General features: G+C 46.2%; 1 protein-coding gene across 2 annotated transcripts; it reads right to left on the reverse strand.

Annotated features, from left to right (window-relative positions):
* Window positions 1-556: 556 nt before the first annotated feature.
* On the reverse strand, window positions 557-23845 carry Gja3 (gap junction protein alpha 3). Of its 2 annotated transcripts, none has more exons than XM_004854886.3 (2): window positions 23735-23845; window positions 557-5969 (listed from the first exon to the last, which is right to left on the reverse strand). In XM_004854886.3, the coding sequence occupies exon 2, from the start codon at window positions 5950-5952 to the stop codon at window positions 4744-4746; it is 1209 nt and encodes a 402-aa protein (XP_004854943.1). In that variant the 5' UTR covers window positions 5953-5969; window positions 23735-23845; the 3' UTR covers window positions 557-4743. The 2 variants fall into 2 exon arrangements, with proteins under 2 accessions (XP_004854943.1, XP_087055597.1); XM_087199471.1 differs by lacking the exon at window positions 23735-23845 and adding an exon at window positions 7616-8763.
* Window positions 23846-26688: the final 2843 nt, after the last annotated feature.

Below are 26688 nucleotides of genomic sequence, written 5' to 3' on the forward strand. Positions count from 1 at the left end.
ACCACTGAGCTAAATCCCCGGACCAGAACTCTGTTTTTGATTGAGATAAAATCAGCCACATTCCAGGCTACAGCTTGCTTGCTTGCTTGCTTGCTTTCTTTTTCTTTTTTTTTTTTTTTTTTTTTGGTAGCAGGGATCAAACTTGGGACCTTGTGCTTTTGAGGCAGACAGCAGCACCAGTGAGCTAAATCCGCCGTCCGAGATATAGCTTTGTGAGTATTTATAATTCTACATGGAAAAGCCTTCTCGGGTGCCCTGAACTCAAGCCTGGCTCCTGTCAGCCGCACAGAGCTCAGCAGGATGGAGACCACAGAGGACCTCGTGGGACAGAAGGAGGGAACTTTACCATGTGAGAGTGAGCTAATGATGCTAAAAGAACCCCGGGAACATTTATATTTTGGGTTGGGAAGAGCCTGAGCAGTGATGCGACAGTCAGCGAAAATGTCTTACGTCTCTATAGGAAAAGGTTTTTGCTGAATAAAAACTTACATAATAAAAACTTACAAAAACTTGGTCAGGAACCCTATAAACAAAAATAATTGACCAACTATAGAACTATCAATTTAAATTGAAGGCCACGTTTTATTATTTTATAAAATGCTTATTTTCAATTATAGTGTAATCTGGGAAAGACATGGTTATGACACAAAAATCAAGTTTCAGTAAGAATTTTGTAAATATAGGGGTAACTTTTATACAACACACATCTTCACATATAGTACTTTCTAGAAATAGTTCACTGATTTTAGGGTAATTTAAATAGCTAACTGACCAGGAAAAGTCTTGTTATGATATTTTGTAATGTGAAGGGGGAAAAAGTCATTAGGCAATAAGAAATCTTAAGGGCCAGGGATTTAGCTTAGTGGTTTCACCGCCTGCTGCGCAGGCACAAGGATCCGAGTTTGAACCCTGGTACCAAAAACAAAAAAAGATTTAAGAAATCCTAAGAGTGAGTAGACCCAAGATTTGCAGCGTAATTCAGAAAGAGGAAGAGAAATGTATTCCCTGACTTTTTCTTTTCTTTCCTCTTTTCTTTTTTCTTTCCTTTTGCAGTGCTAGGGATGAAATACAGGGCCTCATGCATGCTAGGCAAGCATTCTACCACTGAGTTACATCCCTAGCCACCATTTCCTGACTTTAAATATATAAGGTTCATGTTATATCTAAAATATCCTGAACTAATGGTAGGAATTGATTGATCTTTATAAAAAAATATTTCCCTCTTAAATCATTAAGTACTTTCTAGAAGTATTTATTGTGGTGGAGATCCACGAATTAATATTTCAAATATCAAAAGAAAAAGTTAAAAAGAAAAAATTTCAGAAAAAAAGGACTTTATTCACTAATACTGAAGAACTACAGGAAGTGTTAGTAATAATAGTAACCCAAACTTAAAACATTCTTAAGCCTCATTTTAAAAATTTTTATTTTTTGCAGAGGTAGAGATTAAACTCAGGGCCTTACACATGCGAGGCAAGTGTTTGACCACTGAACCACACCCCCGCCCAGGCCATAGGTTAATTTTAAATACAGTGGTGTTTGAATTATAGTCATAGTTTCTATCTTAGGTATTTTTGTATAAGAACTCTATGATCTATCAACTTACTTATCCAGATCAAAGAAAGCCAAACTACACCAGAAATAGGCTGGCTTGCTCTTTTCCCCCTTTTCTTGGGAAACTTAAGGTACTTTTACTGGTCAATTTTATTTAAAAAAAAACAAAAAAACAAAACCTCAGTAAAATAAATCTTAGAAAGTGAATGATAATAAATATTTTAGAATTGAAAAAATGAATCTGATCCCTGTGACTATAGTGATATTAACGTTTTTTGTTTTTTTGTTCCGGAGATCGAACTCGGGACCTTGTGCTTGTGAGGCAGGCGCCAGAACCACTGAGCTAAATCCCCGGCCTGATTAACATTTTTTTAACCACCATAGATTGTGTCAAGGTGACTATGCTTCGAAAAACAGGGATGTAAGAAGTAACTGTATGGGGCTGGAGATTTAGCTCAGTGGTTTTGCTGCCTGCTGTGCAAGCCCAAGGACCCAAGTTCGATCCCGGGTACCAAAAAAAAACACACACAAAGAAGTAACTGTATGTATACTGTAGATTGAACATCATGTGTACAAATATATTAGGTATAGCACCTGAGTTTTAAACTAAACTTAGGTATTTAAAATTTTTCCTATTAACTCAACAGAAAATTAGTGTCAATAAAATGTCCAAATCATTAACAGGCTAGAACAAATATGTCTGGAATCTTGTCCATGGGGAGAGGCAATTTCTATTTTTATTGCACATTTCAATGCCTAAAATGATTCATGAGAAAGCAATTCCATACTTCCCATGAGGGACAAGGAGCCTATCCTTCAAGATATGGATACTTCAAAGAGCAACACAATGCAAGGCATATTGTCATTTTTCATATGAATTGAAATCAGTAGACTATGTGCCAGTAAAATTCTATAGGCAATGCTCTATTGTAAAATCTTCTTAATAAATTACTGTTTTTTAAATATGTGAGTCTAATTTTGCATTCCTATACCCATGGACTAAATGGATTAACTAGGCTGTGTTCAGTTAAACAACTGGTATTTTCATGAACATATGAATTTTAAAATGTAAAAGCTAAACATAGTTACAGTTATCACTTTCCATCTTCATTCAAAAGTAAATGGTGGACAAACAAGAAGCTTATTATTAGGGCTGGGGATTTAGCTCAGTGATTCCTCCACCTGCTTCGTAAACTCAAGGTCCCAAGTTCAATGCTGGTACCCCCCAAAAAGCTTATTATTATTCAAATTTATCACAACAGATCTTAAAGAACTAAGTAAGTGTTCAGATTCATGCTGCTAGCTGACTTGTGCTCTCTGATGATTGCTATTGCAGTTTCTAGAAGGAGAGAAAGTTTTTATTAGAATGCTTTTCACTGGGGGAGATCAGCCCTGCTACACCCACTGTGTGTGATGAGTTAGAAGTCGTGCATCTAGACTGGCTGGAGATATGCACTGGGTCAGGAGAACTGAGGAAAGACATGCAAATTATTTTCCAAAGGGCTTAATTCTGCTTCCAGGATATGTATGAAAAGTTAGCATTTTTCAAGCCTAGGTGGTTGATTATGAAAGTGCATCCTGTAGCAAGCAGAACACACCAATGATTCCTAAACAAAAGCAGGTGTGCACACAGCTCTCAGCAGTGAAAATCACACTCTCTTCATCAGACTGTTGGTGTATCCCCCTTTAGGATACAGAACAGGAAGCATGCTGCAGAGGGTGGTCCCAGTGAATCATCAGGAAATTAAGTTGTAAAAATAAATGAATTAAATGAGAAAATAAAAACTTTTGCTGAATGAGGACAAACAATGCTCAGTAGAAGTTGGAGGTGAACAGTGTGGGTGGAGACAGGCTCACCATTTCTATCAGTTCACGAACGGTGACCCAAGCCCCCAGCAGCCGAGCCCTACAGAAGACTCTACCCTCTCTCAGCTGCGCCCACACCTCAATAGCTCCCCTGCCGGGACAGCTCCTGTGCGGGTGGGAAGCAGGGTGACCCCACCACCAGCACCTCTCTCAGGGCCCTAAAACCCAGACAGTTGCTTACGCTTTAGAAAGCCACCAGCCTGCCCACAAAGAATGGTTAGGAACATGAAGTGTTCTATTCTGGACTGTTTTCTTAAAAAAGAAAAAAAAAGCAGATCATCACTGATACATCTGTATAAATGATTTTCCTGGCAGCAATAGTTAAATTTGAACTGCTCATTCAAAAATTTCTCAACTTCCTGTATTTGAAATGCACTTAAATTTCCCCCGCTTTTATTTTATATAGGGAATTCTCATAGGGTTTAGCTGACTTATGAAGAGTTTCTTTTGAAAGAAAGTTCAAAATCTTTACTAGCATGTATGACAAACCACCTCTGATTCAATGTCCTTTTTAACAGTGCCCTTGTACCTGAAGGGAAGGGGGGCATACCTGTACCATTCAGATCAAAGCACAAAATATTTAAAAAGTAAATTCCTAAGGCATACTTAGACACTTTTATGTCAGTTTCCTCAGGGTTGCAAAGTGCCTTCAAGTGTCCCTGCATCCCCACCTGCTTTCCACCGGCAGCCCCTATGGCCCTGTCCTACTCAGTCGGCCTCTGGAGGGTAACTGCTCTTTGTCACTTGAAGCCTGCAGTTTGTCATCCTGGGCTTCACATGCAATTTCAGAAACTCAAATGACACTACGTGGACTCATTCTGAATCTTTTTTTAGTGCAGTTTGGCAAATATCCCAAATGAAATTCAACTCTAAGTTAAAAGTATGGAGCTGAGATACAGCTAAGTGTTGTCTGTAACTTTCTAGGCTGCCTAGGGGCTTGGTGAGCTCAGGGAGAGAAAAGCCAGTTGTCCGGGGACTGAAGAGCTGCAGACACCTGTCGCTTTATCACAACAGAACAGTTACCCAGAGAGACCAGGAGAGCCCAGAGGCCCCTCAGCAACCAGGCTGCTGCGAATATCTTTAAAAGCCACCCCCTCCCTTTGTCCGCACCTCCCAACCTCAGAAATGTTGGTTTCATCCCACTAAAACTCACAGGGCTAAGAACAGGAAGCATTAAACACGGACCCGCTTGGTTGAGTCTCTCCACCCTCTCCTTCCCGGGACTCCCGCGCGCTCTCCCTCTCAGTCTCTGATGATTTGAACTGCACTTTGGTTTGGGTTTCTAGAAAAAGGGTGTCATAAAGCGGTCTGGAGAGAGCACGGCTAGATCGCCAGGTCCCTCGGTTTGGCCCGTCCGCTGCTGGCTTTGCTGGACCTCCCGGTGTCCCCGAGGAGCGGGGCGGGCGCCTCCACCTGTGCCTCGGCCTCAGGGGTGCCGACCCGCACCCTCCCCTCCAGGCTGCTGCCGCTACCATCCCCAGGCCCCGCCTCCTGCAGAGGCTGGGGGGTGCGGCCCGGGGGGATCGGGGCGTCGGGAGCCCAAGCCGGAGACGCCCAGTTCTGCGCTGTCATCGGCAGGGGATGGCCTTCCCCGTGTGCCTCACCCTGGGCCACCGTTCTGAAGTCTGCGGTCGGCAGCGGGGCCCCGGGGTACCCCTTGGGAGCCGCCTGACCGGGCGCGGAGGCGGAGTGCGCGTAGTAGGGTGGGAACCCGATGGCGACCGTGGCCGGGCCGGGGCGCGCCGCCAGAGGCAGAGGTTCCGCCAAACCGAGCCTGGCGTCAGGGGCGTCAGGGCCAAGGTGGTTGGTCACTCCCTGCTTGAGCTTCTTCCAGCCCAGGTGGTAGATCTCCAGCACGTTGAGCACGAGCGACGCGCAGGCCACCGCGAGCATAAAGAGAATGAAGATGGTCTTCTCGGTTGGCCTGGAGATGAAGCAGTCCACCGTGTTGGGGCAGGGCCAGCGGTCGCAGCGGTACAGTGGCTGCAGCTGGAAGCCGTACAGGAAGGACTGCCCGGCTATGAAGCCCACCTCGAAGAGCGTCTTGAAGATGACGTTGAAGACGTAGGTGCGCAGTAGCGCCCCGGCCATGCGCACCCGGCCTCGCTCCTCGCTCCCCGGGGCCTGGTCCGGTGCGCCCGGCCCGCCCCGCAGGGCCCGAGCCCGAGCAGGGTGTGGGCTGTCCCTCCTCAGTAGCTCCTCCTCCCTCTCTTTCCTCTTTTCTTCCCTGCGCACAAGGTGCAGCACGTGGCCCAGGTAGATAAGAGTGGGCGTGGACACGAAGATGATCTGCAGCGCCCAGAAGCGGATATGCGAGATGGGGAAGGCGCTGTCGTAGCAGACGTTCCGGCAGCCCGGCTGCTGGGTGTTGCAGGTGAAGTCGGACTGCTCGTCGCCCCACACCTCTTCCGCCGCAGCCCCTAACACCAGGATCCGGAAGATGAACAGCACCGTCAGCCAGACCTTGCCAATGACTGTGGAGTGCTCCTGCGCGCTCTCTAGTAGCCGCCCCAGAAAGCTCCAGTCGCCCATTGCTCCAAATTCCTAACCTGTAAGAGGACATTGCACGGGAGGTTAGCGCAGGCAAGCTGCGGACGCCAGGCGCTTCAGGCACGATGGTGCCCGAATAGCTTTACTGAGCAGCTGTACCCTACTTCTGAGCTGGGGAACTCTCCAAAGGTGTCCTCCCCATCCACAGCTTCAGTAAGCCTCAGATCAAAACAGCTGGGGCTGGGGTAAGGAGAGATTATATCTGTCCTCAGCAGGTACAGACCTGTCATTATTCTCTACACAGCACAGGGCAACAACTGTTCCCACAGCACTCATGGTGCCAGGTGTTGTGAGTGACCTGGAGACGCTATGAGGTATACAAAAGGGTACGAATAGGTCCGGTGCAGATTCTGAGCATCCTTGGATTTTGGGACCTGTGGGGACCCTGGGGCCAGTTCTTCAAGGGTGCTGAAGGCCAGCTGTGTTCATCTCCCCGTGATCTGGGCCTGCGGGATGAAATAAACGCCCACAGCACAGGGATACTCCTGGGTAACTGCCGCACTAGGCGGCCTCGCTGGCAAAGAAGAGAGATGTGTGGCCTTCTACTGTCAGGGACGAGGGAACTAGAGCGAGGAGGAGAAATGGCTCCTCTCTCCAGCCTGTGGACCCACAGGAGCTTGGGGACCCTGAGGGCAGTGGCAGCAATTCCTAATCCCCTTCAGCTCCTGTGAGATCAGAGCAACCTTACCCCAGCTGCCGTCATTCCCGCACCACTTCATCACTTCTGCCACACACATTTACTACCTCTCCTATTACTTTTCTTCATATGCTTAAATTTGTCTTAAATAGAAAATGCTACATAGCTACTGTAAAAAGAAAAATAAGCATTGGTATCATAGCATGGTAGCTTTCAGAACACACTGATGAAAACAAACTTGTGACATTTCACTCCTTATTGTTTGCTGAAAGTCCCGAATATACGTTTTGTTTAAAAGAAGGATATTAGGAGGATGAGAGAGGTGTTAAAGATAAACAGTTGTCCCTCAGCATCCAAAGGAAATGGGTTCCAGGACCCCACGGCTACCAAAATCTTCATATATTCAAGTCCCTTACATAAAATGACTAAGTATTTGCACAGAATCTGTGCACACCCTTTTGTATCCTTTAAACATCTCTAGGTAACGTACGATATCTACTAGAATGTATATGCTATGTATATAATTATATTGGGTTGATTAGGGAATAATGACAAGAAAAAGTCTGTAATGCTCTGCACAGACATTATTTTTTTTCCAAATATTTTTGATCCTTGGTTCAATCTGAAGCTGTAAAGGGCCAACTGTATTAATAGCAAACCAAGGCCTTTCCCAAGACCTCCCCAGGATAGAAATGACTGGGCAGAGTTGGCTGGGGTGGTAGATGCAGGTGAGGTTCAGCAGGACCTGGGTGCCCGCAGAGGTGCTTTGGGCCAGCTGGCCCCGGTTATCCTGCCACAACTCGGGCTCTGGTCTGACAGAGTGGGCTGGCCCTGCAGGGCACATTGGTCATGAAATAGCATGAGTGGGCATCGAGGTGTCTCCAGTGCTATGCTGGATGCTGGGGAAATACACACCCAAAGAAACAGGGAGAGAGAGGCCATCACGCTGTGGAGTCAAGGGCACTGGGCAAGGTTGCACAAGTGCAGCTACAGTTGAGGGGGCCCCACCTGGGGACAGCACTGGCTGCAGGCCATGTCCCCGGCAGGAGGTGTCCTCTGTCTGAGCCTGTGCACAATGGGGTGACAGTTTCATGGTCATACAGTGATGGAAGGAGGTAAGATGTGGACCGTCTTTGAGGAGGTGACAGTGCCCTGTAGACACAAGTGGCAGAGATGAGGTATCTCCATGTCACTGCTGCTCCAATGGGCGGGACTCTGTGAGCCCGCAGAGAAGGCTGTAGGTCTTGAGGAAGGCCATTGCAGCTGTGAGAGCACACCCAGGTCTCAGGGAGCCACACAGACTCTGCTCACTGTGAATTAGATTTTAAATTTTACAATGTTTATTAATTTTTATGAATAGCTTTGAATGTAAATAAAACTACTTGCTAGCAATCTATAGAAACAGATCACTGTTGGGCCGGGGATGTAGCTCAGTGATTCTGCCGCCTGCCTCACAAGCGCAAGGTCCTGAGGTCAATCCCCAGTACCAAAAAAAGAAAACGAAAAAAAAGAAAAAAAGAAATAGATCACTGTTAATGCTCTCTTCAAATACACTTTCAAACTTTTGCTTGTTAGTTGAGATTTCAGTTAGGGAACCCAACCCTACACAGCTTGCCATCTCCTTGCTCCATGTTGTGAATGGCATGTTTTTTGCACACTTTTAGCAGATAAGACGCTTCACTCTAGAAAGCTGATTATTGCCCGGGGCTTTAGCTCAGTGGTTCTGCTGCCCACCTCACAAGCACAAGGTCCCAAGTTCTATCCCCGGTACCAAAAAAAAAAGGTTAATTATTGTACATGAAACAATCCACTCTTTTCCGGGAGGATGTCAAGAAGCCTTCTAGGTGACCTTCTGCTTCTCCTCCAAGCCACCAGTCCTAACTCGGAACTGGCCCTCACAGCTGTCCCCAGAATGATGAGCACTCAGGCCTCCCTGCTAGGTTTCAGTGTGGTTTGCGTTCTGGAGCCTTAATCCCCGGGGTGGAGGTAGAACCCTGAAGAGGAGGTGCCTAGCAGGAGGTCTTTAGGTCATTGGGAGTATACCCTTAGAAGGGACTGTGGGATCCAACCTCTCTCTGCGTTAGATTTCTTAGATCCACACACACACACACACACACACACACACACACACACGCGCGCGCGCGCCTGTCCACCATGACTGAAGGAGGGGTGGGGCAGGGGGCTAGAGAGGATAAACATGTGACTTTGTGCTCACAGGAATTGAGTCGCCCATGCCAGGTATTCCTTATAGTAGCAAAAAGCTAGCTAAAATTCTCCCACGGTATCTCTGCCCTTGGCCCTCCCCTCTTCGTGTCCCCTGAGACCTTCTAATGCAGTCCTGAGCATAGCTGTCAGGCATCAGGGCAACGCTGCAGATCAAACTGTGGCAGTATACAAGACCCACTGGGAATAGCCCAGCCTTTATTATTTTTATTTCATGCTTTGGTTTTTTGAGACAGGGTAACTATGTAGTCACTATATAGCCAAGGCTCGGCTGGAACTCACGGCAATCCTCTTGCCTGACCTCTTGAGACCTGGGATTACAGGCACGAGCCACCATGCCCAACCTCAGCCTTTAAAATGCCATGAAGCCTCTGCATTTGCTGTTTCTCTGGCTTGCTGAGCTGCCTTCTTTTCCCCTTCTCCTCAAGGGCAGCCAGGGCAAGCCACCATGGCTGTCTTGAGTGCTCTCTTCCCTGGGCCACATGTACATTAGCAGCTGTGGCTCCCCTCTCTGTTCTGGGAGTTTTCTTCTGTCCTCCACATGCCCACTGGCTAAGCTTTGTGGTGTCCTCTCTCCTTATGTCCCAGGACACATCAACATCTAGTCTGCAGAGGTGGCTCAACTGCCGTAGGATTTGTCCCCTTGCAGAGGGTACCACACCCTTCTTCCAACGTTTTCAGGCAGAAGAGGGGTTGTGTGTTCAGGGTCGTGTCTGAGGAGAGGCCGCCTCCTTGGCTCCCTCCTGGATGCAGAGGCCGGGCGGCCACACTGTCATGTACTTGCTCACAAGTACCCACTCATTAGGTGTGCTAGAACCCAAAGGCTGGTGTGCTCTCCACACAGGGCTGGCAGCAGGCAGAGAACTGTCCTGCTTGTCACAGACTGGACAGTGCTCTGGCATTTCCCTGTGGAGCCAGGAAAGCAAAATGCTCTACAACTCTCAGGGTGACCTCATAGCAAGGACCTGTCCCATCCCCAATGCCCCCTGTGTCACCTATTGGGAACACAGGCCAAACAAGTGCTCATTCTACTGAGAAGCTGGCTGCAGTGTCTTACTGCTTCTCCACTTGCTCAACCTTCTCCAGGGCACATCAGGTCCAGGTGCTCAGTATCCTCAAGTGTGTGCTCTTGGAACTGCATCATGACTTCAGTCCAACCTATGAGAATAATGCCATGTTGCCATCAGGTACTTTGCTGGCACTCTGTATCTGCTGGGCTCCAACACCCTAGAGAAGGATGGGTAAGAGTCTGTCCTAAATGGGAGACCCAGAACTACTGTACTATGTGAGCTGGAGCACAGAGGTAAGATCCTTCTGGAAAAGAATTCAGTCCACACACAAGCGATGTGAAAGTGATAATGACTTTGCCCTTGAATTCTAACTCTGGGACAACACACTAAGAAAATAACCAGAGATTTGGATAAATGTGTGTGCATGGCTAATTGTAACATTACTTATAAGAATAGCTAGATTCCCCTTCTAGGTACCTTCCTGAAGAGTTCAAGACGTCATATTACAGAGATGCACGTATACTCATGATTACAGCAACACAGTTCAGAACAGCTAAATCTTGGAAGTGGCCTCTATGTCCAGCTACAGAGGAATGAATAAATGCGGTATTTACACACAATGGAGTACTATTGTGCCATAAATAAGGATAAACTTGAGTCATTTGTAGTAAAATGGATGGACCTTGAGACCGTAATGTTAAGTGAAATAAATCAGACACACAAGCTTAAATATCACATGGTTTCTCTCATATGAGACACCCAGAGTAAAAATAAGGACCAACATAAAAGACAGACAACAGGAATAGCGAGGTAGAGCTACTGCAAAAGGGAAGGGGCCAAGAGGTGATGGTAGGGGTGGAGAGGTGAGTGGAAGAGGATGAAAGAAGAATTAAGATGTATCGTGTCCCTGCAACAACTCCACACGGGAATGCAACATTGTGCACGGTCACCACCTACTACTAAAAACTAACTGAAAGAAGGGAAGGAAGAGCTGGGAACAGGACTCCCACGGAGGGCCGGCAGTTAGGTCACGGTGGCTGCCGTGCTGAAGCCAACCCGGCTGACTCAGCTCACACCGGCCCCTCCCTTGTCCGCCTCTGCTGTCCTGGAAAGAGAAACCTTTGCTTCCCCATCCTCATTATGGCTGGGGGTGACCACAGAAGGCAGTGCCAGCTGGGCCTGGCGGCGCACACCTGTAACCCCAAGGAGTTACTCTGGGAGGCCAAGGCAGGAGGGTTACAAGTTCAAGTCCAGAATGGCAACGTAGCAAAACTCTGCCTCAAAATGAAAAGTAAATTTAAGAAAGGGCTGGGGTGTAGCTCAGTGTAAAGGTCCTGGGTTCAATCCCCAGAACCTCAGTCCCCCCACAGAGGCAGCTCTATGCAGTGGGGTGTAAGAATTCTGCTGGAAGACTCTGGGAAAACTCTGGTTTTCTTTAAATAAAAAAAGGCAGATGCTGCTTCTGCTGCCTCTTTCCTTCTGAGCACAGACGTGGTGCCAGGTGCCAGGTGCCAGAGAGCACCCTTGCAAAGAGGAGTTGATACGCATGAAGGAAGGGTCATGAAACCTAGGCACCACTGTGACACTGGATCCACTGGATCAACCTGTCAGTCAGCCATTTCTGACTTCTTTACGTTTGGAGGAAAAGCTTTATTTGTTCAAGTTAGATTTCATATTGCTCATACACAGAAGAACTCCTAACTGACCCCTGCCCTTTCTTTCTTGTGGTACAGGGCTTTCAGCCCAGGGTCTTGTACATGTTAGACGGATACTCAGTGCATCCCCAGACCTTTATAAAATTATACTTTAAGATAGGAACTAACTACGTTATCCAAATTGGACTTGAACTTGTGGTCCTTCTGCCTGAGCCTCCTGAGTAGCTGGGATTATGGGAGTATGCCACCATGGTTGGCTCTGATAAACTTATCTTAAATTCCTTACAAAATAAGGCTGGGCATAATTTATGGTTCATTCATAAATCCTAAAATGTAAGTACTCTATATAATTCATAACTACTCAAATATATATTAATATATTAAGTAGGGCTGGGGATTTAGCTCAGTGGTTCTGCTGCCTGCCTCGAAAGCACAAGGTCCCAAGTTCCATCCCCGGTACCAAAACAAACATATAAAAAACAAACAAACAAAAAAACCCCCAAAATATATAAAGTATAATTTTTTTTTTTTGGTACTGGAGATCGAACTTGGGACCTTGTGCTTGCGAGGCAGGCGCCGGAACCACTGAGCTAAATCCCCGGCGATGAAGTGTAATTTTAAGCATATTAATGACATGAAGAAATGATGCTGTGATGTTGAAAGACAAGAGGCTCTCACAATACTATGGTCTGATACTAGCTCTTCTACTGTGAGACCGAAGCGACTCCATTTTGCTAAAATCCACTATTCCCCTAGTCTCTGTTGTCCTCACAAATTAATGGTTAAAATGTGCTTGCTCTGGGACAAAAGACACAATCTGTAACGAAGCAAAGTTCCTGAGTTAATTACTCAGCCATCTGTTTGCCCAGGAAATGAATGTTCCGGGCCCACTATCCATAGAACAATCTGTCAATGCGCTGACCGTCAGTACGTGACAGTCGACCACTAACCTTTGTCCCTCTTTTCCCCCGTAAAACCTACATGTAACCGCCCCTCAAACCCCCGATGGGCCTAGACAATCAGAAATGTACACTTCATGCTTGCTAACTGTCAACCAATCATGTAACTGCTAAGTGGAAAATCTCCAAACCTTGCTGTAACCTCTATAAAAACCCCGCTAATTTGAAATTCGGGGCTCTCAATCCTGATCCGCTGCCCCGGTGACTGTTGGCAGCCCCTGCTCGAGCTTGAATAAACGACCCTCGACCCTCGTGCGTTTGCATCGGAATCGGCTCCTTGGTGGTCTTTGGGGACTTCGCGATCTGGGCACAACACTACAACGCTCATACCTGCATACAGAAAAAGGAGGGATGAATACTGAAATGTTAGCAGTGGTGTTTCTGAAAATGGGAGATTCTTTTATATATCTGTGTTTTCCATAATGACACATCACCTTTATAGCCATAAAAGATTCATGACTATGACTTTGATGTTTTCAAGTTCTAGTGTTTGAAAAACTCAGCTGATTGCCTTTTCATTGTTTGTTACGGTTTCTACTCTTTTCCTCCTTTTAATCGTGTCTGCAGCAAGCACACAGAAGACACACACAGTACCTTGTGCATGACTAGCCTGACGCTGGGAGATAATGGCCCCAGGGCCACTGAGGTGCATCAGCAACCTGGACAGTGGCTGTGGCTGATGACACGGGGCTAACATTTTAGTCACCAGCAGGCCCACATCCGAGCAGTATTCAGAGACAGTTTCTCTAATAGACCCTAAGGATCTAGAGCCTGTCCCTGCTACTCACAGCTGAGCCTCAGGCTCCCTTCATGGCCGGCTTGTTAAATGCATGCAAGCATGTGTGAAGTGCCTCATCGGAGAGCTGTCTACTCAGGGGCCTGATCATCGGGATCCCGCTCAGACTCACACGGATGCCTCCTCAACAGAAGCGGCCTCCACCTTCCTCACAGCTGCCAGACCTCAGGTGGCCCTAGATGGCATACAGAGGTTCTGGAGGCTTTCCATCAACACCACTGTTGGGTCATAGGCGCAGTATCAGAGAGCTCAGGGACTGAGCCGTGAGGCTCCCGGGCCCAGCAAGACTCTGCTGAGGAAGACAGAACACAGAATGGCAACAGGACCTCTGAGGCTCAGAGAGAGGCGGGCGTATGGCGAACATGGGGACTGGTGGAGGATGCCTGTCAGAGCAATGCTACATAATTCTAGGGAAAAATCATTGGAGTAGGCCCAGTTCTCCTGCCTACAGCCCAGCTGCGACATTCCAGACGTAATTGCATTTTGGCCTCGGGTTGGGTCACAACTGAGACCCCAGTGATCCCAGATGCTGTAATCTCCAGGACAGGACCACACCTGCGGGAGACGCCAGGGAGGAACCAAATGTTCATCTGCACAGTTCCTCATTGTTCGTAGATTTCCACTCCCCTCAGTCTTTTTACGCCTTGTTTATCCCAATGTGAAGTACTGAACTCTGCATTTCACTTGTTACATCTGTTTCCCCATGTACTGAATAAAAGGTGTGGTAAGCTGGGGGCTTTTGTCTTTGCTGCCCAGAGCAGCGCTGATCAGACCCAAAGCTCAGCTTCTTCTCATTTGTCTACCTTTCCTGCAGTTTGCCGTGTGCTGCCGTGGCTCAAAGGAGACTAGGACTTACTGCAGAGGTTCTGGTAACGTCCCCTTCCCCTGTTCCCTACAGATGCCCAGTCCTGCTGTGGTCTGGATGTGGTTCATCCCCCAAGGTTCTTGTGTTGGAGCCTGGTCCTCAGTATTGGGAGCTGGTAGCTTTTAAGGCGAGGGGTGGGTCACTTGGATGGGGCTGGGGACCCCACCTTGTCTTGCTTCCTGGTGAGGGCCCTCATCAGGGCTGAGCAGGCACCATGCCCTGGAACCTCCCAAACCATGAGCAGAATAAACCTCTTTTGTCCTAAGTAGTGTGCCTCAGGTTCTTCTTTACAGTAATGCAAAATGGACTAACAGGACAACATGGGTTTGCTCTTGTCATAGATGGGCAAGCCTATAGCTCATGTGTAACTTTGTAAGGTGCAGCTGAGGCAACATCAGAACCCTGTACCCTGCACCACTGAGCACTTTTTAAATGCAGCTGTGCACTGTATAACCACATCTGGTCACATGTTGGCCTGCATGGGGGTCCCACGAGACTACACTGCTTAGTGACGATGTCATCAGACACTCTGAGGTCTGTACAATCTGAATTTATGAACGATGCGAGTCTCAGGATGTGTCCATGTTGTATGGAGGCATGGATGTTACTGATTTAAAGTCTTGGCAGTGGGGCTATTACTTGGATGTGGGATGTTATCTCCCTGATATGGCAACCGATCTTTGTTTTTATCCCCATGAAAATTTTCTTACACCACTGAGTAACAAACAGATGCTAGCTTTCAAAACAGACATGGCTGCTTTCCTATTATTTAAATTGCTGCATTTTCCTTCCTGCAGCAGTTCTTACCTGGACCTTCAGGACAGGTTGTGGTCCCTTCAGAACAACCAGTGGCTATATTCATCCAGTGACAATCACAGAGTCTGTGGACACTGTGGAAGTTTAAAGAATAGTTTCTCAGTGGAAATGGGACAATCTGGCAAAGGCTTGAAAGTGGAGTAGGTGTGATCTGGCCGGTGGTGGCAGGGCTCCCTGGACCACGGCCCTGCTGTGCACATAGCACCATTCTGAAGACACTGGTGCACACGGATGAGGGACAGGGCTTGCTACATGGTCGAGTGGAACAGGTGGAAAGTATTCGAGAAAGCGGACCCTGGCAGCCTCTGGGACCCAGGAGGAGTGTGGCAGTCTCGGAGGGAGTGTCAGGGGCTCCGCAAGAGGGTAGGAGGGAGATGGGCAAAAGTAGGGACAGAAAGTGGATGCACCCTGAAGACGAAAAATTGGGCTGAGTGTGGTGTCTGACAAGGGAATAAGAGCTAAGGATGAAGGATGACCTGTACCTCTAAGCCTGGTAACTGGGAAAATCATGGGTCCTTTAAAGGAAAGAGGGGGTGGAGTGTTGACTCGAGACTGGCAGAAAGAGGGCAGGTGTGGAAGGAAGACTTCCGCAAAGTGTTGACAAGACTCTTGGCAGGGAGGTCAGAAAGGTCATCTCAGGCCAGGACTCTGCCTGGGGGAGATAAAAAAGCCGAAGAGGACAGGGCACAGAGACTGGGATGGGCCTGTCCCTCGCATGCATTCACTCATGACTGTGCGGCACTGCTCAAGCAGACTTCTACCCCTAAGGACCCTGCAGGACCCAGTGGCACAGGACACAGCCAGTCTCAGGGGTCCAGGCAGGGCCAGGGGCGTCCCTGGTGGGGACAGCACGGAGGGCAGTGCAGGCTGGGCTGGCCAGGTCACAGTGGGCAGGGAGAGAGCATGGCTCAACTGCACTATCTTGCCTCCCTGTGGGAGCCCTGCAGGCTGGGTTCAAAGGGGCAGGGTGGGAGCAGCCAGGCGGCTGGGTGCTGTCCAGAGGAGCCCCGCTCAGTGGCGCAGCTGGTGAGAGATGCCAGGCTGCCCTCGGGGATATGGCCACGGGCTGGGTGTGGAGCCAGTACTCGTGCTCACAACTGGAGGGATGGAGTGGCCTCTTCCAAGAGCCAGAGTAGAGAAGAGGGCCAGGGTGGGGAGGAGCACAGCAATCACAGCAATCATGAACTCTGTTTGGGAAATGTGTGGCTTGAAATGCCTGAGACGGGAGTCAGGGCTGGAAGTGCCCACCTTTTAGTAGTGGGGATTGAAGCCATGGCATCTCCCCAGCCCCTTGTTATATTTTATTTTGAGACAGGGTCTCACTAAGTTGCCACACACTGGGCTTGAAATCCTCCTGCCTCAGACTCCCAGAGTGCTGGAATTACACCACCAAGCCCATGTAAGCAGAAGGTATCTAAAACCACAAGACTTGGGCCGGGGATTTAGCTCAGTGATTTCTCCGCCTGCTGCGCAAGCTTAATGACCCGAGTTCGATCCCCGGTACCAACCCGGCCCCCCAAAACCCAAAACAAAACAAAAAAACCACAAGACTGCATTAAGGCAGAGAGCAAGGAAAAGGGGCCGGATTTGGAGGCCTGGGTACCCAGCATTGTAGGGTGACCACAGAGCCAAAAGGTTTAATTTGCATTATACTTGATTCCCTCTGTATAACATCTTGAGAATTGAAACACTGTTACCGGATTTATTAATGTAGTAATCAGAGGTAATACCATGTGGAGTGGGCTAGGCATATTCATTCCGCACTGACCATGTGTGACTGTCTGGAATATTACTGAGAGCAATTTTGAGGGTCACATGTAGGCTTAGCCAGAAAGAGTTCTATGTCCAATCAGAAGTGTCTGCCTGGGTTTGGAGTGGAACACGGAGTGGGGGCTCAGGTACCCATTTCTGCCACCCCTGATTGGGTGTGTTTCTAAAAGGACACAGTGGGCTAAACTAGTCATAAACATGATACAACGACAATGGGCTCATCCAGTTAGCTTTATCACTAGTGAAACGCTCCTTCACTGGCTTCTTTCATGTCTTACCTGTTTAGCTCAGACTTTCGCACCGAAAACAGTAGCTGGTGCTCTAGAACCCACCGATTCAACCAATTCCCAATCGGAAATATTAAAAAGCCAAGTGAGGAGGCACATACCTGTAATTCCAGCTACTCAGGAGGGTGAGGCAGGAGGATTATAAGTTTGAGGCCAGCATGGGCAACTTAGTGAAACCCTGTCTCAAATAAAAAATAAAAAAGAGCTAAGGATGTAGCTGGTACAACACTCCTGGTTCCAATCCCTAGTACTACAAATAATTAACAAATTAATTAATGATAGCCATTCTTTCTGGGGTAAAGTGGAATCTCAGTGTTAATTTGTATTATATATTTATGAGGTCAGTTCTTGAAATACTATTCAGACTGCCTGACTCCAGTGTGTGGCAACTTAGTGAGACCCTGTCTCAAAATAAAATATAAAAAGGGGCTGGGGAGATGCCATGGCTTCAATCCCCACTACTAAAAGGTGGGCACTTCCAGCCCTGACTCCCGTCTCAGGCATGTCAAGCCACACAAGGAATGTAAACACTATGCACTGCAAACATGTACTAATAAAAAATTTAAAATTAATTTAAAAATTGCACATGTACTGAACACCTACATTTTTCATATTGTGATTCCCAAATTATATAGTATTAGGACTATTTCCATAGCATCTACATTGTATTAGTTATTAGGTATTATCGAGAGATGATTTAAAGTACAGGAGGAAAGCTGGGCATGGTGGTGCACACCTCTAATCCCAGCATGCAGGGGGCTGAGGCAGGTGTGCTGCAAGTTTGAGGCTGGTGTGGGCGACATAGTGAGTTCAAATCTAGCTGGAACTACTTAGTGAGACCCTTTCCCTAAACAAACAAACAGCACAGGAGGTGGTGCATAAGTTCAGTGTAGATACTACAACATAAGGGACTGACTCAAGTACCCTTGAATTTCCTATCTGCAGGGGGTTATATCCTGAAGCTGGTTCACGGTGGACACTCAGGCATGGCTATGCTTGACGTCTGTCAGGACAAGTCCTCCAAACCTGTCCCAACCACTTTTGGCCTTTTATTTCTCCCATATGAAATCTGAGTAGAGCCTGGCAAGTTCCACAAAAGTCAGCTAAGATTCTGAATGGGAATTCATTAAATTTATGGATCAGTCAGATTTACCGCTTTCTTATCTAGCTCCACAACCGACACACACCGCTCGCCCCTCACTCGGATCTTCTCTCTCACCCTTTCTCTGGATTCTCTGGATCTTCACCCTCTGGGTCCCCATATCTTTTGTCAGGGTTATTCCTAGGTGCCTTGGAGTTATTCTACTATATAATTTTTCAAATCTCCAGATTGGTTATTATTGGCACTGAGGAACATTATTTTTGTGTTGCAGATCAGCCCAGGGCCTTGTGCACGCTAGGCAAATGCTTCAGCACCAACACACAGCCCCAAACCAGACATTATTTTTATATACTGATCTGGTATCCAGCAACTTAGGAGGCGCTCTTAGCAGTCCTAGTAAGCGATTCCTCTGGATTTTCTTTGTAGACACACAATCCTATCATCTGCTATTAAGCATACATTTGTCTCTTCCTTGCCTCATTCCATTCCTGTTATTATTCTTATCTTCTCAGACCAGTCAGGACTTCTAGCATAATATGCTGTGGTGACATTTTGCTTCTGACTTGAATATGAATGCTTCTGAAGTTTTAATATTGAGCATAATGTTTTAATTTTTATCAGGCTAAGGAAGTTTACTCCCAGTTTTTGTTTGCTACACATTTTGTGCTGTTTTTATTTTCTAAACAATGACTGAGCCAGGTATGGTGGCACATCCTCTAATCCCAGCACTTGGGAGGCTGAGGCAGGACAATCACCTCGAGTTTACTTTTCTTTTCCTCCAATATCTCACCATGTATGCTATATTCATGATATACAGATTAAGCACAAAAAAATCCCTTTAAAGTAGATGTCAGCTTCAGTGTTTGCCAGCATTACTATAAAATACATATGTATATTTAAGGGCATTCTTAACCTAGTGTAAAATTATTATATAGTTCAGGGGTTTCTATAACTAATTTTAAATGGAAAAATGCATGTTCTATTTAACTTTTTAATAATCTAGTGCTCTGACAGGAAACACAACTCTCATCTAGGATCAAGTGATTTAGTGAAATTATAAAACAGTAATTTTCAACTTCTGTATTAATAGTTCTAAAGTATTGCTAGGCTTATACATTTTTATTGCCAGAGACTAAATCTCAAAAAACACAAAACTGCTTTTAAATTGTACTTTTAGTTTACTTATATTATGAAATAAGAATGTGCCAGCAGCACTTATAACAATGTGCATTATCCACATATAATCATCATACTCTTGCTTTCTCTTTGCATGTGGGGATTTTAATCACTGTGAGCCCTAAAAAGTCAAATGTTCCTGTCTTCATTTGGCTACTTAAGGTAAATAGGGTCAGTATTTTTTAAAATCTCTAGTCAAAGAAGTGCTTTTTCTTCTTTTTGACCTTTTGTGACTTAAAGCTTGGGAGAGCTAATTTTACTTTATTTTTTGAGACTGTCTTGTGTTGCTTTGGGTGGCCTCCTAGTAGCTTGGGACTATACGCATAGGCCATGGAACCAGGTGGCAGTGGAATCTGCTTTTCATTTGGAAATGATTTAAACAAATGTGTTCATTTAAAAATAAAAGCCTTAGCTGGGTGTGGTGGCACATGCCTGTAATCCCAGAACTCAGGAGGCTGAGGCAGAAGGATTGCCGAGAGTTTGAAGCCAGCCTGGGCTACACAGTAGTAAGTTCAGGGCCAGCCTGAACTACAAAGGGGGAACCTGCCTAAAACAAAACAAACAAACAAAAAAACAACACACACACACAAAAACCCAAAGGGAAAATAAAAAGCCTTAAGGGCCAGGGATTTAGCTCACTGGCACCATGCCTGCCTGGCAAGTGCAAGGTCCTGAGTTCAATTTCCAGTACCAAAAAAACAATAAATAAAAACCTCCAATATTTTATATTTGAGAAGGGCAAAATGAACAATACAGTAGTACCTTGGCTCATGAACGCTTTTGTTGGCAAAGAATGTGGTTTGCAAACAGAAGTGTTTTTTGTTTCCAAACTCTGCATAAGGTGACAAACATGACTGTAGCCATCTTTCCCACTCGAACACAAACGTGCCTAGCTTTTCCAAAATCATACAACAAATGAAGTTCGTGAACTGAAGTACCACTGTACACCCAACTTTTTAACCAATCTTTCTTCTTGGAATCCTTGAATAAAATAAATATTTCCTCTGGAGTCAGTATTAAGTCATTTCCACAATTAGAGTTCTAACATTAAGCTAGAAAGTGACAGCCGGTCCAACTCCAGTTTTCTTGACAGGGGTGAGGATAAGTCCCCAGCCAGAGCAGCTAGAGTCACTGTCCATGTTACAGGGGCTTCCTCAGCCCGCCAGACACCCTCTCTCTTCAGCGCCGTGCCAAGCCCTCCAGTTTCTTCTGTCAGTTACTAAACGGCACTGCAAGTCTTTAAAATGCCTCGTATGCAAGACCTATGAATTCCACTGGAATTGTTCACTTAGCCAAGCATTTATTTAGGCATTAGAGATGTGTTGGTGTTAATGTACTTACTTCAACATTAGTCCTACAGGTTTTAAAACCTGAAGAATGAAAAAAGAAAGTCACTACCCTTAATGTGAAATGGAACTTACCAGTACCCCACTTTCTGAAGGGTGGCTTAGGACAAAGGTAAACAGCAATAAAGAAAATTACAGGGGGGCTTTAGCAATCTAGTGATGAACAGGCTCCAGCTGAAACAGGAGTCAGGCAGTCTGAATAGTATTTCAAGAACTGACCTCATACATATAGTTATAAGGTAATTTCCCTGTATTATCCCACATGACCTCATTGGGAATCTTACTTATTACCCATACAAGAATTATAGAATCATAGCATTGTAATGCTGGAAGAAACTTAGAAGTGGTCTAGTTTATCTTCCTCATTTACAGACTGGGAAATGGGGCCCAGAGAGGGTACTGAGATCCTCCTAAGGTTGCACAGCCTACAGTGCCTAAGACAGCAAAGAAACCCCTGTGTTGTGACCCAGGGAGCAGCTTACCTTCCCCTCCCAACAGCTTCATGGGCTTATGTACAGGCAGGTGAGTCAGGCAAAAGCAGCTGCTTTTTGCCATTTTTCAATTTCTAACACTCTGCAATGAGTATGTTTAGAACACAGGTTCTCGTATGTTTTAAGCTTTTACTCTTCTAGGGAGAGTGACTAAAGGAGACATTTTCACCTTTTATAAAAATTGTTAACTATGATTTTATTTTATTTTTTGGTACCGGGGATCGAACTCGAGTCCTTGCGTTTGTGTGGCAGGCAGCGAAACCACTGAGCTAAATCCCCAGCCCGTTAACTATGATGTTATATATTAAGAACAGTTCAATTACTTCATTATATAAACCAGAATCATCATTTAAAAAGCAAATTCAGATATAGTTACTCTTCGGCCGGGGATGTAGCTCAGGGCACTGAACCTGCCTGGCAAGTGGAAGATCCTGAGTTCAATCCCTGGCACCAGAAAAAAAAAAAGATAAGCACTGATACAGTTTCTCATGTTCAGTGAACAAAATCCCCAACTCAATAATTACGGTATTTTAAACTGCATGTTAAGATGTTTTCTATTTTGGGGGGCAGGAAAAATTCCTACAGTACAAATATAGTTCCAATTTTCTTACTGAAATCTACTTCTATTAGTATATTACCAGAACTCTTTGCTATGGTCCAGAATAAAAGGTTCATTTAAAAACTAACAAGAAATAGTTTCATAAGTAAACGAGCAATAATTTATGAAGATATCCAGGTGGACTGAGTGAAAAAAAAGCTAAGTGATTTTGATATTTAGTTTCATGAGTTTGTTAACAGTAAATTAAAACAAACCACTAATTCTTAAAAATAAAGAAAAAATGCAAGAGGGCAGAAACTTCACATCAACCACTAAGTTGTTGTTCTGGAGCTGCAGTAGTTTTTAAAAAGCACAAGAGGGTACTAGCCTAGTTACCGTGATGAAGAACTTTCCACCACTGTAAAAATGAAAACTGAGATAAAACTTTATTATTATTATATTGCCTTTAAGCATTACACCAAAACTGCAAAAAAATATTGCTTTTATAGACAGATGTGCCATTATGGTCACACATACAAGACTGGGTTTCTTTTTCTTCAATTCAGTGAACGTTTATTAAACACCTATCCTGTGCATGGCACTGGGCTGTACACCTCAGATATTAACAATTAAGATATGCTCCTTACCTTCAGAACAGTCATCTGCAATCCGCGGGAGAAGCAGATTTGTAAAAAGGGGGAAGTAAAAACGCGAGGACTGCCCTGTTCTCCCTAGAAGTGGGACTAGGCCTGACATTGTGCAGGATAATCAAGCAGACTGACGTTTGGATTCCATTTCCTGGGATGTTCTATTTCAGCACATTAGAAAAGCCCTGTGCTAATTAATGTACTGTGAAGTACTGTTTAGGTCACGGCAACAGTCTAAACGAACAGTTTCAATTCTTCACAGACATGACTTTTTCTAGAGCATACATATTTTTAAGCTGTAAACCCACAGTATAAAAGTTTAGATAAGAAAAGCAAACGTGGTAACTTAAAACATAAATGACACTCAAGGGAATGGTGGCAACATCCTTTTTCTCATTGACAAAGAAGGAAATTTTGTTATCTGTCATTATCCCAAGACAACTTTCCTCCACGTGCTGGCTAACAAAGAGCACTGCGACTTGTCACTCTCGCACCCTTTTGTGAACTGGTTCACAACACAGGGGCCTTATTCCGTGTGTATCTCAACAGGAACAACCGCTTAGGCTGTGGAATTTGCGCCAAACTAGCTGTTTACATCGAGAGTAACTGACATTTGGGAACTAAATCTCCCCCTTTCCTCTTCAGTCTCTCCACGTCTGTTTTGCAACCGATTTCCTAGCACCATGCACGCACGGCCCACCAGTGAAGTGGGGTGCACAGCTCACATCACCACCGGTGTGAATTTTTAGGCGAGAGCCACTGGGTATTTCTCAGCTGTCTACAGGGGGTCACTTTTCATTGGGACACTTCGGAGACATTTTGAGACAATAAAAACTACAGTTCCAACAACGTCCCAGTCACAAACATCCATGAACTCTGCCCGGCAGGATGAACCGCGCTCACCAGGGTGCGGCGCCGACAGCCAACGCCGCGTCTGCAATCTACTGTCGCTGGGATCCCAGAAGGGAGCCCTGCACAGGCAGATCGGTGTTTATCCTTACGCTTGCGAACACAGACCAAGATAGCAGGTCGCGGTACTAACAGCTAAAGTTTTTCTTTCAAAGGAAAAAACTTTTTAAAGTTTCCTAAAAGAAAGCAGGCGTGCCCACCTCGTCCCCAAACCGCACAGCTCGAAGGCCGCGCCCGATGGCCGCGCGGGCAGCCGCGGGCGCCCGAGGGTGGAGCGGTCCTCAGGCCCCGCGACCCGAGGTCCCCGCTAGCCCACTCAGGGGACAGCATCCCCAGGACGACAGCGCCGGCCCAGCCCTGGCCGTGCGTCCGGAGGAACTGGCGCCCCGCCCAGACTCAGACATCCTTCCAAGTTTCTCGCCAAGTTTCCCGGGGCGCAGCGCCAGCCCCGGGCCTCCGCACGAAACCCGAAGAGCCCGGCGACGGGAAGCCACTCAGCGCTGTCCCCGGGGTCCCGCCTGCGCCGCCCCGCCTTACCCGCTGCGGCCGCTCTGAGCGCGCTCCGCTCGCACGTGCGGGGCGGCTCCACGCGCACCCCGCGCCCGGCTGACCTCCGCGCCCCGGCCGCCATCCCCGCGCCAGGCGCCCAGCTCGCGCCCCGTTCGCGCCCCCACCCGCCGGCCCGGGGCGGTGCCAGCCGGTGTCCACCCACCCACGCCGCGCCGGCCCCGCCTTCGCGCCCGCGCCCGCTTCCACGCTGCGTGGTGCGCATCCTCTATCGCGCGCACCCCATTCCCGCTCTATTGTCCCTTGCTCCGGTCCGCGCCCCCCACCGCGCCCCAGTCCGTCGGGGCGCAGGGGGCGCGGGCGGAGGAGAAGGAGGAGGAGACGGCGGCTATAAATAGCGCCGCGCCTGCTTCCCGTCATACACACTCTTAGCCGAAGTCCCTTGGACTCTTAGTCCTTATTTCAGTGCTTTCGAGTGGTAGCGGGGCCTGGGGTGATGGGAAAGTGTCTTCATGGGTGACTCAGTCCCACTGCCTGGAGACTGGATGCCGGGGCGCGTGGCTCAGCTGGCGCGAAGGTAAAGGGCGTCTCTGCCCCACGAGGGTTGGATTTGGCCACTTTGAAAGGGACACCTAGGACAAAAGTCCCCCGAGGACAGAATACGTCCCCGTCCTCGTCCACACTGCCTCAACTTGCGTGTTCCTTCTAGGGGGTAGCAGGGCCGACAGAGTATGCTTAATAAATAATAGTTAAATAAAGTCGGTGACCATTCTAAAGGGTGAACAATGACTTCAAGATTCTCTTTAGGAGTGGTGGTTTATTGCAGGAGTGTGGCAAGATTTGTGCCTCTGCTTGGTTCTGAATCTTCACCCAGAGGAGGCCTCTGATTGACTTTATTAGAGTCCAGATCAACTGGGATTGACAGTGTACCATACTTGCTCTAAAGAATCCACTTGTTCTGTTAAAGTCTGAATTTACGGTTTTCCAAAGAGAAAGAAAAGGACGCTGTAAAGGCACAAATAGTGCATCTTTGCCCTTTGGGAACTTGGAAGTGTGGTTATGTAGTAAACATTAATTATATAGACGTAGTTTTTTAAACCAGAGAAATATTACTCTAAAAACTTTATAAGCATTTCAATATTTTTCTCTATTTTTTTAATTCTCTGAGAAGCAAAGGAATGTTTTCTATTTACTGTATTTTTATTTTGCAGGAGTACTAAAATTTTTTTATTTGCAGTTTCTTTGATAGACACTGTTACTGTATTCCAAGGATAAAAATGAAAACAATATTGTGATGATTTGCTTTTCATTAAAACTATAGATTTAAAATGATATTAGGTAACTCAGAGGGTAATTTGTATAGCTGTTATCATAGCAACATTGATCCACAGCAGCCAAAGGCAGAAGCTACCCAAGTTTCCATGGATGGAGAATGGATACACAAAATGTGGTCTGTACGTGCAGCAGTGGAATATTACTTGGCTTTTAAAAACGAATGAGATTCTGATAAATGCACAACATGCACAAACCATGAAAAAACGCTAAATTAAATGAAATGACAATAGTAACAAGAACTGTAGGATTCCACTGAGGTAAGAGACAGGAAGTAGCCCAGTGGCTGCCAGGGGTCGCGGGGGCGGGGAATGGGGAGTTGGTGGATGCGGAGTTTTAGTCTGGGAAGATGAAGAGTTCTGAGAACAGGTGACGCTGACAGCTGTGGGCGGACATGAATGTGTTAGCGCCATAAGAGCCCTGCACCATCGGAAATGAAGCGGTACTGTGAAACCTGGCAAAACTCAGACGATAAGGTTCCTGGCACCTGTTGTGTATATTTTTGGGGTGGAAAACTAAGATGAGAATTGTGTTTGCGTTTTAGTTGTAAAGGTTTGCTTCTCGTTTGGTTTCAAGACTTATTTAGGATAATTTCAGAAGGGATATATGTATGTGGATCCCTACACATATGCCAGACTGATCAGAGCTGAAGTCTCCATGAATGGTTCATAGCTCCGTGTTCTAGTAGCGTTTCAATCAGAGTAGAGGGCGGGCCTAGATGCGGACAAGGACCGTCTCTCTCCACCGACCACGCCGCCTCTGTGTGCTTGCCTCGGGCGCCCCCTGGTAGTCAGGGCGGGAACTGCTTCTTAGGGCTGGGAGTGAATTGGAATGAATCCGTGTGCCTTGCATATGTAGTGAAAGTTCCACAAATACTTGTTGAACCTATCTGTCCCGCCTCGGTGTGGCGGCCCAGAGTAACATAGTAATCTTGTATGTGATCATGTAAGGGCAGAATTTAACGGTGCTTTTCTGTTAAGCAACAACATTTAAGGCGAATAAAAATGATTACTAGATTTTTTTCATTTTAGTTTAAAAATTAATGTAAATAGTATTGTTCATTACCTATCTCTTAGCTTACTAATTGGGAATGTACAGTATTTCCGTTACTTTGTGGGCTATAAATATATCCTCTGTAATTAAATCAACTATTTATTGAACATTTCTCATAGAAGGCCCAGGGCTGTGTGTTGGAGGAAATGAGGTCCTATTTTCTCTACTTAAATAATTTATTGTGCCAAGATCTATGCCAGTCTCTGTCCACGGGAGGATTAGAGAGACTGTTCATTCTAAATTTCAAAGTAGTCACAAATAAGCATTTGAAACATCTGTTTCTTAACATGACATTTGTAGTCAATGAAAAACACATAGTTTTTGTTGTTGTTTGTCTACCCTCAGTGCTAGGAATGGAGGTCAGGGCCTCATGAATGCTAGGCAAACACTGTCACTGAGCTATACCTCCAGACCTAAAGTTTAACAATTTAAAGTTATTCTGATATGATTGTAAATGTTCTGTATATATGTTTTAAAATGCATATCGTGATGGAGGCAAGTTACTTGCCTTCTTAAAAGGAACAGTAGGAACAGAATTTTGTTTTTTTGCGGGAACCTACGTTATGTAATTTCCTATTGAATTTTATAATGACACAGTT

The sequence above is a fragment of the Heterocephalus glaber genome, unplaced genomic scaffold (assembly GCF_053883595.1).
Source record: "Heterocephalus glaber isolate CG9 unplaced genomic scaffold, H.glaber_assembly_v1.0 deba00001719, whole genome shotgun sequence".
Taxonomy (NCBI): domain Eukaryota; kingdom Metazoa; phylum Chordata; class Mammalia; order Rodentia; family Bathyergidae; genus Heterocephalus; species Heterocephalus glaber.